The following is a 12,654-nucleotide window of genomic DNA, read 5'->3' as shown; positions in this document are numbered from 1 at the left end:
AAATTCAAACTCAAAATCGATGCTTTCAGAGCATCTTGTTTCACCGGGAGATAGCCCCCGTGGCTGGTAAAAAAAACTGCAGCTTCGCTGCACTGGACTATAAGCCACAGGGTTCAAAGCGTGAGAAAAAAGTGATGGCTTGCGGTCCATCGTTTACAGTATACCAGTGGCAATAAAATCCAAATAAAAGTCCCAAGTCCAAAAATAGCTGTTGAAACTCTAAATCAATACTTCCAGAGTGTCTTTACTGGGAGATTGCCCCCTGGTGGCAAATAAAAAAAACTTCAGATGCGCCACACTGGCCTATAAGCCACAGGGTTCAAAGCGTGAGAAAAAAAGTGGTGGCTTGTGGTCCGAAATTTCCGGTATAAAAGCTAAGCACGCTACAAGCTAACGGCGCGCACTTGGACAACTCTTAGACGGCAAAAAAAAAAAACAATCTGACGCAAGAGTCGACAGCTGAGCAACGCGGCCAACAATAACGTCCCGGATTAATCAGCTTTAATGGCACATAATTACTCAGCCAAAGTCGGTGATACGCACATGTTAGCGTTTATTTCCGTATGGCGTGCGGCATTCAAACATCTATCAAAAAAAAAAAAGTCTCATTTAAAGAGGAAGGAAGGGTGCGTGAAAGTAAAGGTGCAGATTGTTTTCTTGGCCCCGGTGTAGCCTTACCGCCCATTTCCTCTGCACACAAATGCCATTCCCAAAAGCCGCCATTGCAAATAAAGAGACGTTGAGTGAAGGCCGGCCCTTTCACCTGCGCGCTCGTTCCACGAAACATGTGTGCAAGCATTGACTGCTTTCAGTTGGTCCTCCTCAAATTGTGTGTGTGTGTGTGTGTGTGTGTGTGTGTGTAGGGGGGGGCTTTGTTTTTGCCATGTGAAGTGGAATTGCAATAAATGAAGGATTGGCATCATTTTGCTTTTTTCAGGCACTTTGATGCACTTGTTTATTTTTTTCAGTTTTAGACTAACTCTAACCTGTATTAACGCTGTAAAAAGTAGCTCGCGGTTGACCAAAGTTGCTCTCAATTGCTTTTCTTCTATCATCAATGTTAAAAAGGACACGGTTTTAAGTGTGTTTGTACTATTTTCATAGATTATAATCTTTTTTATAGTCTGCGTGACGAGTGGGAGGGAGGCACGGATGACTCAAGGGAAAAGGCTTCTGCCATGTAAAGTGTAATTGCAATAAATTAAGGACAGGCATCTTTTTTTTTCAGGCTGTTTGATGCTTTTGTTTATTTTTTTCAGTTTTAGACTAACTTTAACCTGTATTAACGCTGTAAAAAGTAGCTCACGGTTGACCAAAGTTGCTCTATATTGCTTTTCTTCTGTTATCGATATTAAAAAGGATACGGTTTTAAGTGTGTTTATACAATTTTCATAGATTAGACTTTTGACTTTTGCCGTCGCTGGCGGAAAATCCGTCCAAGAGCGGCTCTCCGCTTTCACCGCAAACCTTAAAAGCACCAGATGGCGGAGACCCGATCGGGACAGGAAGCGTGGGAGAAGGCTCGCAAGCTAACGCGCTCCGCATCATCCAAAAAATAAAAACCTGGGATGGAATGGGATGGGATGGAGGGGATGTCGTTTTGGATGTGTTTGTCTGTTGCTGCTCCAACGCGGTGAAGCTGGGCGAACCGCACGAGGTTCAAACAGAGTGCAGCTGCACCGTCTTTAGACTTAATTATAAACTACAATAGAGATGTCCAAAGAGAGCGAGAGCATGTGAGAGACCTCTCAAAAAGAAGGCAGATGAGGTATCTCATTTCTTACAGTCTGTGAGAACAATGAAGGCTCCGCGACCGAGGTGTTTTTTTTGTACAATTGCTCGGTTTTCGTGCAAGCCCTCCTAGAAACAATCCGGATTCGTGCATTCATTCACATTCATTCAAAGCGTTTCCGAAGTTGTCTTTTTTGGTCGAACAGTCAGCAATGAAATATTGACGTGGCATATTCTGACGGATGGCCTTTCAAAATAAAATCATCGAGTAAAACAATTCAAAAGCCCCTGGTTCTCTTTGTAAACAGTCGCACTCAACGAACAAGCACTTAAGAGTTAGAAATGCCTTTAATGCAATGGCCTTAATTAAAGGGCTTTATTTTGAAAGCCTGAATTTTGTGTATACTGCACATGGAATTGTGTAGAATCACATGAAGTGATATGAAATGATTTTGAATGAAATTAAATCATGTGGAATGATATGAAAAAAGGCGGAAGAAACAAAATGTTTTTTGAAGATATGGAATGATGTGGAATTATGGAAGTTCATATAGAATGATGTGAAAAGACATTGCAGGATTTGGGATGGTTCAGTGAAAACCAAAAAAATGAAGATGAAAAAGAATGTAATTAAATGATATGAAATGGTACTGAAATATATGGAATATGAAATATGTGGAATGATGTGGAATAATGGAAGTTCATATATAATGATGTGGAAAGATATTGAATGATGTGGGATGGTTCAGTGAAAAAGTAAAAAATGACTGTGAAAAACAATGATAACAACGGTATGGAATTATATTGAATGATATGGATTGATGTGGAATCCTGGAAGTATGTGTAGAATGACATGGAAAGATATCAAACGGTGAGGAATGGTTCAATGAAAAACTTGAAAATGACAGAGAAAAAGAATGATAATCAATGGTATGGAATGATAGTGAAAGAAATGGAATGATGTGAAACGTATTTCATGATTTAGAATAATGTGGATACTGGTGAAATGGTGGACTTTTCGGTACACATGATTATCAGAATGTTGGAAATCTGTTCCAGTAAAAGTGTGACGTTGAGCGTTGTGTTTGTCGCCCAGGTGGTTCTGCGAGGGTCGCGAGCTGCACAACTCCCCCGATATCCACATCTGGCGAGATGGTGAGCTTCACACGCTGGTGATCGCCGAGGCCTTTGAGGACGACACGGGCCGCTACACCTGCGTGGCGTCCAACAGCCTCGGGGCGGACAACACTTCGGCCGAGGTTTACATCGAAGGTCAACGCCGGAATGTTCGACATAAGAACAAAAAAAATTAAACGATGTGGACGGCCACGAATATAACTTGACCTTTGGTCTCATTTCAGGAGCGTCCTCATCAGACTCGGACGGAGAAGGCTCGCCGCCAAAGTCCAGATCGGCAAGCATGCCCGTGTACGTGCTTCGATCCGGCTCCCCGCCGATTTGCCGGCGTCGTCGTCCGAGCTGGGCTCTTCCGCTTCTTTTCCAGACTGCAGAAGAAAACCACTTCCATGTCCCTGACCATTCGCTCGTCGTCGCCCAAAACTCCGGAGGTTCTGCCTCGGCGCTCCGCGCTGGTCCAGTCGCTGTCGCAGCCGCCGCAGCGGGTGAGGATCCGGCGCCGGCGAAACGCTGCCGTCTTCGCGGATTCATTTTTTTGCGTCGTGGTCCTTCAGGCGCAGAGTCCCGTGTCGTCGCTGTATGCCGGCGATGCCTCAGGTCCGCCTACGTTCACGAAAGTAAGTCGCAATACACAGCACGCATTTTTACGTACGGGATATTAGGGCGAATTTTGTAAGATTCTCATTCATTCGACAGATTTTTGTCATGTTAATTTTTTGTTTGACGCTTGTCAGTTTTTGTCCAATTTTTGGCAGGTCCGATCCATTTGTTTGCCATATTTTTGTCCAGTGTTTGCCTGGCATTTGTCATTTGAGTGATTGTTTAGTTTAAGTCGTTAGTTTAATTAAGTTCCTACATAGCCCTAATTCATACTTTACACTTTATATGTTTTAATTCCAGAAAATGTTTTCATAAGCTTCTCCAAATGAGGAAAGAGTCGGGTGACTTGCCAACACTTTACTTCCTGTCGGTGGAGCGGGCAGGGGTCTCCATATTTTTGCCCATCCGACTTGTCAAAATGAATTTCCGTTCAAATTTGACACATCGCCATTGCTTTGGTTCAGCTGCTGCAGGACGCCCAGGCGTCGGAAGGTCAGGTGGTGGTTCTGGAGTGCAGGGTCCGCGGGGGCCCGCCTCTGCAGGTCAAGTGGTACCGCCAAGGCGAGGAGATCCCGGACTCCCCGGATTTTCGTATTCTCCAGAAAAGTATGTGGCTTTTAACCTTTGAATCCTGAAATCAATGCTACGCTAATAGTACCACATAGCATTCATTACTTAAAGTCCTTTTGTTTTTAACCACACGTGGCTAATAAAAAAAAACACCGATTCTTGTTTTTGTTTTTCTCTATGAAATTTCCACCAGAACCCCGATCTGCGGCAGAGTCAGGTACGTCCAATCACCGTCCGTCTGACATAACAATGTCCCCCGGTGTAGTCAGACGACGTAAACACTGAATCACAACAATTGCTCAGGTGTTAGCTCTTCAGACTGTGACTCAGGCGCACGGGCTCTCGTTTTGACTCACCGGTACATAGAAATGAGCGTCCTCTGCCTCGGCGTCTCATGTGTCTGTCATGTCTCATTTGCAAAGGAGTAGCGTGTCAGCATCGCGGTCGCTGTCTGCTTTCCACTTTTTACTGCTTTAGCCCCGGGGCGACGTCGCACATTCAGGTGGTGCAGCGGTCGCAAGGGAGGTTGCGTAACGCAAGCCCAGCCACCACTGAAGCTTCTATTCTATGTGCCTTGAAACAGTTTTGAAAACAGTTTTATAATAAGCCATTATTATACCTTTTAGTACGGTGCGCCTTATAGTGCAAAAAATGCGGTAGGTGACAGAGACCAAAACAACAGACACTATTGCCTATTAACAGAGTTTATCTGATTGTTTCGTTGCCATTCCCTTTAGCGCAGCTCCATCTAGTGGAGGCATAACGCAACCTTATGCCGTACCTTCCATCGTGTGCGCCTTATAATGTGGTGCACCTTATATGTGAAAACAGTTTGAAACTGGGCCAATCATCGAAAGTGTGCCTTGTAGTGCGGAAAATACGGTACCATCAAATACAGTACAAATGACCTATTTTGTACTTAATTATTGGCAAAAATACAATATGACATAGTTCGAGAAAATGTAAGGATATAGCAGAATGCACTGTTGCATTTTGTTGTGTGTTTTCAAACTTAACGAATTTGAATAATGGACAATCAGATGACCTAAGAATGATCCCTGTGGGACCCCGCCACATAAATCGTTCCCTTGGATCTAAAGCACATTTCTTCCAGTTGATTTATATGCGAATGTTTGTTTTTCCTCAGATGAGATCTGCACCCTGGTGATCGCCGAGGCCTTTCCGGAAGACGGGGGCCTGTTCTGCTGCACCGCCTCCAACCCGTACGGTTCAGCCAATAGCGCCGCCCAACTCACAGTAACAGCCGGTCAGTCTTTGTGCTTATCGTTGCCGTAGAAATTGCGTGAGTGTTTGGATGGGAGGAGGTCTGGGGGGCGTGGGCCCCTTCATTGGGTACAAGAGCAAAATCAGGGGCAAGATTATGATTGGGAATTGGGAATTGGGTTGGTTAAATGACCATCAAATCAGTGCACCTGATTCTGTGGTCACTTTGTGCTCAAGTGAGTGCATCACGCAGTGGAGGGAGGGTTGCGTAAACAGGAAGTGTCTGAACTCGAGTGTGTGGGGGGGGCTATTTTAGATGAGATGATACACAGACACCGAGGTAGATAAAATCCAGAACGAGAGGGGGCAATAAATGGAATATTTTCCCCGCTGTTTATTTCCCCCCAGGAGCCGAGGACTCCTCCTCCAGTAACGGCGTGTCTGGAGATAGCGCCGCACCGGAGGACGGGGCGTCCTTCCCCCCGCCGTCGCCGCCCCCGCCCACCGAGATCAGCCTGCTGCAAGTGCCACCCAAGATGCCCCCTCAGGAAGTGGAGCTGTGGCCCCCGGAGGCCGCGGAAACTCAGCGGGAGATGAGCTGCGTGCCTAACGGCCAGCCCGCCCCTCCGCCGTCGCCACCTGCGGAAGCCGCGCCCCCGCCTCCCACGCCGCCGCCCCCCCCCTCCGCCAAGATCCGACCGCAGCCCCACCCGGGCCCCGTCGGACTCGCCTCCCACCCCTGGAAAGATGTCTCCGTCCCCCGGGAGGGAGGGCCCGCCGCTTCCCACCAAGCCCAAACCCAAGCTGTGAGTACCTGCCCCCCCCCCGGGGCTCGGGGAAGGGAGGGGGGCCGCCAGAGAGGCGCCACCGGGAGACCTGATAGCGTTATGAAAGGGTTAAAAAAAGGGAAGCGGGGGAATCCCGGAAACAAAAGCATTCCGCTGCCATGACAACACTTCCGTGCGCCAGCATAGGCGGCCATGTCTTTGGCTCACAATCGTTTTTCGCCAATCCGGTTTGCGGATTTGGTTTTCTCCCTTGAAAGCATACGTTTATAATTGCAAACATTTTGACTTTACTTTGGTACAAAATCGACCAAAAACACAAACTGATTTTGGTTTGATCCGGATTGAATTCAAGAGTGGATATACGTACGCAGGATCAATGTGATTTTAGAATCCAAGCAATTTTCAAGACTTGATCCTGAATGTGTTCAAATTGCGCACAGCCTATATGATGACCTGATCTTGATTCTGACCCCAGTTTTACTCCTGATCCAGATTCCAGTCTTAATCATGCACCTGATCCTGACCTCACACAATTTTTCCGAAATAAACCGCGTTCGGATTTTTTTCATCTCCACACACAATCAATTTTGAATCCAGTCTCAATCTTCATCCTGATTCTGCTATTTTAATCTAGTCTTAATACTGGTCCTCACTTTGAGCTTCATCTTGAGTGCAATAATTCCTTTTTCTGAGCCTGATCTCAGTTTAAATGATGATCCTTATTCTGATTTGATGCTAATACTTGTTGCGATTCTGATTTTAATTTTATTCTTGATTCAGGACTTTATTTTTATCTCAGTCTCATTCCTGATCACGCCGTAATTTTGGTGTTGAAATTGATACTTGTTGTGATTCTTGATTCCTCGTTGAACCATCCCTGATTTTGCTCCTATTATTCAACTTGATGCGATTCTGATCTTAATTTACTTCTCAATTCAGGTCTTTATTCTTATCTCAGTCCCAATCCTGATCCTGATCTCACAAATTTTCCTACTGGTCGTTTTTCATATTGATTCCGATTCCGGTTTTGCTACGGCGGTTATCATCTTGATTTAACAATCGAATGAAATATGGTGCGGATTGCGTTTCCTTTTGCCAAAATTGGACAAGAATAGCAAGCCGTGCTCTTGAGTTTTGCGCGGAATTACCGCGTCTTTGGCCGCCAGGAATATCTGCGGCGTGACTCACGAATGTTTGTGGAAGTGGAAGTAATCAAGTCCTTAATGAAGTCTTAACAATGGCTCCCCGGCTGAGGTGCTGCTTGCGGTTTTGGACGCCAAATCAGCAGCATGTGCTCTTTGGCGAGCCAGCAAAAGTCAGAGTGGAAGGAAGACAACGCAGGCCCGAGAGGGGGGAAAAAAATGGAAAAAAAAAGAGTCAAGAAACCAGAGTCGAGAAAAATCATATCGTGTCCCGCCGTTCTCCCGTGTCGGGAGATGGGCAGTCCTTAAATGGACATGCCAGGACCGGGATTGGCCGAGACGTCGGGCCGACCCGGCGCGCCATTGGCCGCTCGGCCTAGAATGACCTGCCCGGAATGGAGAAAGTTTCCAAAAAAGGAAGAGAGCTGTCAGAGCTGACCTTCCTCGCCAGGCGCAGAAGGGGGGCGGGGCTAGCGCAGAGAAGCGGGTCACGGAGGACTTGAGCGGACTCGTATGTTTGCGAGTTGACAGCATGGAAAGTCCAGGGTCCGCTCGCAGATGGCAGAGGCTGCGCTTCCCCGGAAAGAAGGTTCCGGCGCGCTAAACGCCGCGTGCAGAGAAGTGTCTCTCCAGACCTCTACGACACATTGCGCATTCAAGCAATCAATCATGGGAACATTCTTCAGGGAAATGAAGATTTTTTTCAATGTTTCTGCAATGTTTCTACAGCCTGGTTCGAAAACCAATGTGATATCAGTCTTTATCCTGATTCTGATCATAATCTGGCTTTGATCCTAATCCCAATTTGGATGTCAAGATCTAAATCCTAACCTGACATTAATTTTATCGCAACCTGGATCTAGATCTAGTTTCTGATCCTTGTTCTAGTTTTAGCCTTGATTACTGGTTCAGATCATGATCTCAAAATTAATCCTGGGATAAATGTAATCTCATTCATTATCCTGATCCCAATCTGGGTTTGATCCAATTCCCAACTCTGATGTCAAGATCGTCTAGATCCTAATTTTACATTCATTTGTTCTCAATCTGGATCTCGATTCGGATTCCGATCCTGGTTCTGATTTGAGTCTGGATGCCAAATCTGATCCAAATCAGAATGCATGATAACTGTCCTAAATCTGATTTTAGCCTTGGTTTCAATTTGGATGTTTTAATCCCGATTCTCATGATGATCTCAATCTTGAGCTTTATTGTCATTAGTAAATCCAATTATTACATTTTGAGCACAATACGAATCCAGATTCTCATCCTTATTCAGATTGTACTCTTAATTCTGATTGCGGCACTGATTCTAATGTCAGTCTTGCTATGTGCTGTGATTCTGATCCACATTTTCCCTCTCTCAGTACTCCGAATTGCAATCTCAGTCTAATTCCTCTTTCTGTTCCGAATGCCAATGTTATGCCTGATGATTTGAATTTGAACCTTGAATCCTGACCCGGTCCTTTTTTTTTAGTTCTAAAACGCCGCTCCAGATCCAGATCTCAAAGCGTCATAACTGGCTGCAGCTGCTTGTATGAAGAACCAGAGTGTTTTACTGAACACTTTACTGTAATGAGTCAACAATAGCGGTGACTCATGTTGCTTTGACATATTGATCCCAGACCCCCCCCACCCCCCCCCCCCACCCCACACACACACAAAAGATACACAGACAGACAGACAGACACCCACTCCCATTTGTGTCCATCAACACTGATTCATCAAAACAAATGAAATGTGGGGGCGTCAAATAGAAAACGAGTCATTCCCAAAGGTATTGTTGTTCTTCTGTTTTTAAAACAAAGTAGACATATGACGTGGTACACTTTGATCGTGACTGTTTCTTGACCATAGATACATATTTTGATGTCCAGTATGTATGTTGTGGGATGCTTTGGATCACGGGATGTCCCTTTTCAAATATTTTGCAAGAGACAGTCGTATAGATATTGGACTTATGATGTGGAAGACGTCGGGTCATGATAATTCTCTTTAAGTTAATAGATGCCTGTTGGATGTATGTGTGTGATGTGGTATGCTTTGGATCACGACCACTTCCTTTCCGGAGGAAGTTATTAAATGGAACACTTTGGACAATAATATTTGTTTTCATTTCGAGCCAAATAGATAGCTAGTATGCTTTGGATTATGTCAACTTCCATATACAAATAGGTCCGGTTTTTATGTTTGATGTGGTATGCTTTGGATCCTAGGCATTTCTGTGCTTCCACGGCTGGACGTTGCTCTGTTTGCGGGACAAAAGTTAGTCGAGAGAGCGGAGACGCGCTTTTGCTGTGAAAGTTCTCTTATTGTGAAGGCTGAGGGCGGAGGAGGCCCCGTCTGGCAGACAGCCTGACTCACGCGGAGGGCGGGAGGTCGAGCGAGCGAGCGGGGGGAGGGAGAGAGAGAGCCCGTCTGTCAGCGCGCGGGCCGCCGAGCGCTCTCTATATAGGTCGCTCGCTACCTGGCGGGGCCGCAGACGTCCGCACGCTCCCGCAACGGAAGGGACGCCCGACGCTCGCAGGTAAAAAAAAGGCATCCGGATCGTTTGCTTTGGTCTGAAAGCTGCCAAGGGAGTCGCTTTCCACTTTGATGAACTTTGAAAAGTTTCCGCCGTTTGCGTCTTTTGGGTGAGATGAAGCTAGCGTCCTGGATTTGTTCGCTTTGCTTCTCGTAACAAAAGTCCGCCGAGCGTTTCTTCCTCCCGGAGAAGAACGCGTCGGGCGTTCCTCGTGTGATGGATGCAGGGAGGATGGATGAAGGTGCGGATGGATGGCGTCGGACGCCGAGTGAAACGTGAGACGCAAAAGGAAGAAAAAGGCTCTGTGTGCTGCCTTTGGAAGGAAAACAGTCTGCTTCTATTTTGCGTGTGTGTGTGTGTGTGTGTGTGTGTGTGTGTGTGTGTGTGTGTGTGTGTGTGTGTGTGCAATTAGAGGCCTCGGAGAGCCAGGGGGCGGGTTGGAGGAGAATTGGGGGGGGGGTGCTTCATGAGTGGGTCTCGGCAGAGAAAGGGCTTTTCCAAGTCAGCTGACAAGGCTGGCAAGCGAGGAGTGAGGAATAAAACTTTTGTTTTGTTTTTTTTTAAGTATGTGACATGTTTTGGAGGGCAAAGGTCAGGCAAGATTGTCTGGAAACATTCCAATCAGCCGAGTTGTTGCCAAAGCTGACGGTGAGGCTTTTAACTCCCACGTTCAACTAAGGTATGACTTCATTATGTAAGTGTTCACTGAGGGGAAAAAAATCAGTTTTGTCATTAAAAGAGGCAAGGAACCATATTTGGGAAGTCCTGCCTGGCTGCAGGATTAGGAAACTGTGCACCCAACTTAATTTTTTTTCCTGATGTGTTTATGGATTCTGTATTGTCATTCATTCAGCTCTTTACATTTTTAGGGCATTGAAATAATCAACATTTTTTTTTAGAGCTGTTTATTCATTATTTTTTATCCATCATATAGGTTTTATTAGGATTTAGTATTTTTTGTAGCTTTTTTTATTCATGTTTTTTTGGATTATTTTTTTTAATAATGTTGTATTTTCATTTTACATGTTATATTTTCTAACTAATATTTACAAAATCTTAATACAAGATTTGTATTTGATATATTATATAAAGTATATATTAAAGTATATAATATACAAAGTATTCTGCATACGCTATTTTATATATATATATATATATATATATATATATATATATATATATATATATATATATATATATATATATATATATATATATATATATATATATATATATATATATATATATATATATATATATATATATATATATATATATATATATATATATACAATATTTATTTATTATAGGGTTTTTTTATTCTTATATTTTCCTGTTTTTTGTTCTTGCGGGTTTTTTTTAAAATTTTATTTACATTTTATTTTATTATTGATTATTGATTTTATTTAAGATCCCCCTTTGAATGTCAATACTTAATTTCGGACATTTAGTTGATAAGCTTTATTTTCCACGAAGTCCGCCACAACTTTTTTTTTTTTGGATGATTGGCTCGCAGACATCACATGACTAGCCGCCAAGTAATCATCCGGCGTCAGGACGCACGCAAAAGTCTTTGGGAGCGATTGATGTGATGGACGTCAAGCAAGTCAGCGTTGGGAAACGGTGACGCGTTTCCTGTCGGAGGCCCGAATGAGCTGGTGCGGCATTTTCGCCGCGTCTGACTCAGATAGGAGAGTCACTAACATTTCCTACGGCCCCCGAACGCGTCGCGCCTCTGGCCTGACGGGCCTTGTTTGCAAACATCCAGCGCGACCTCATTAACGTCGTGCGCGCTTATCAACTTCCTGCCCTCCCCCTCCAACATTTCCTGTCATCAGCCGTCTTGTAAATGGCGGCAGCAGCAGCGAAATGCGCCGTCACAGCTGGAATGAGGAGCAGGCAGAGGGCAGCGCCTTGAAAAGCCACTTGCGGGCCAGGCCGCTGGCCCCGGGCCCCGCGGCGCAAACACAGCTGCGTTGCCGTGGCAACCGCGCAACACTTCTTTCTTTAGTTGGGGACGTGAGAACAGTGGCGCCCGCTCATAAAGCCTCCTTTTCAGCCATATTGAACATCCGCCAGTTTTTGATTTGAAAAAAAAAGCTACTCAATATGTCATGCTACTAGAATTTTTTATGGCTTTTTCAATATTGAAATATTCACAACTAGGGATGAGCAAGTACCGATACTCTTGAAACCATAGCTGGCCTCATTTCAAGTTATCGGTACTTGCGATTGCAGCCTTATTGTGAGAAATCACATATTGGAAGGATAGAAAATTGCAGTGATATTCGAAAGAATATTATATTAGTTGGTTAGCTAGCTAGTAAATTATTTAGTTAATTAGTTAGTTTTATAGCATGTCTGCTGGGTTTTGTGTAGACAATTGTAAGTAGGATCTGGCAAAAGAGTATCAAAGACACAAGCTAGGTAGCTAGCTAGCTAGTTACGCAAGTTACTAGCTAACTACCTACTGGGTTGTGTGCAAGTGGGATTTGAAAAAGTGCAATCAAGAATCTCAGTTAATTAGGTTGTGTCTGGACCATTGTAAGTGGGATCTAAAAAGGCGCCAACAAGGAAACAATTGCGTGACTAACGAACAATTAGCTAGCTAGCTAGCTAGTTACACAAGTCTCTAACTACCCACTTGTCGAACGTGTTCGCTGAGTTGTGTTCGGAGCTTTGCAAATTTTCTTCTTTTCTAACGTTTTTGTTGCGTTTTCTCTGGGTTATTGTAAAAGGGATTTGAAAAAAGTCATAGAAAAAATACTTTGTTTCAATATCGGCCTGGAAAAAAGTGGCTTCACACATCCCTGTTAGCCAGTTAGTTCGTTAGTAAGTTAGTTAGTTAGTTGTGTAACACATTTGCGGTGTTGTGTCTGGAGCATTGTAAAAGGAGTACGAGATGAGCGCGCAAAGAAAAAGTTTCCTGCGCGCTCAG

General features: G+C 44.5%; 1 protein-coding gene across 1 annotated transcript in view; it reads left to right on the top strand.

Moving 5' to 3' along the window:
• Positions 1-12,654, top strand: part of palld (palladin, cytoskeletal associated protein) — a 33,614-nt gene that overhangs the window by 11,366 nt on the left and 9,594 nt on the right. Inside the window, 9 exon segments of the mRNA XM_088425370.1 lie at positions 2,828-3,003; positions 3,093-3,159; positions 3,236-3,353; positions 3,423-3,485; positions 3,933-4,074; positions 4,232-4,255; positions 5,186-5,305; positions 5,671-5,936; positions 5,938-6,068. Of these exon segments, the coding sequence (XP_088281496.1) occupies positions 2,828-3,003; positions 3,093-3,159; positions 3,236-3,353; positions 3,423-3,485; positions 3,933-4,074; positions 4,232-4,255; positions 5,186-5,305; positions 5,671-5,936; positions 5,938-6,068 (1,107 nt within the window).

This window comes from Hippichthys cyanospilos, chromosome 10 (assembly GCF_059441005.1).
Source record: "Hippichthys cyanospilos isolate Australia breed blue-spotted pipefish chromosome 10, RoL_Hcya_1.0, whole genome shotgun sequence".
Classification (NCBI taxonomy): domain Eukaryota; kingdom Metazoa; phylum Chordata; class Actinopteri; order Syngnathiformes; family Syngnathidae; genus Hippichthys; species Hippichthys cyanospilos.
The sequence above is the reverse complement of the archived record's forward strand: the minus strand, read 5'-3'. Positions and strand labels throughout refer to the sequence as shown.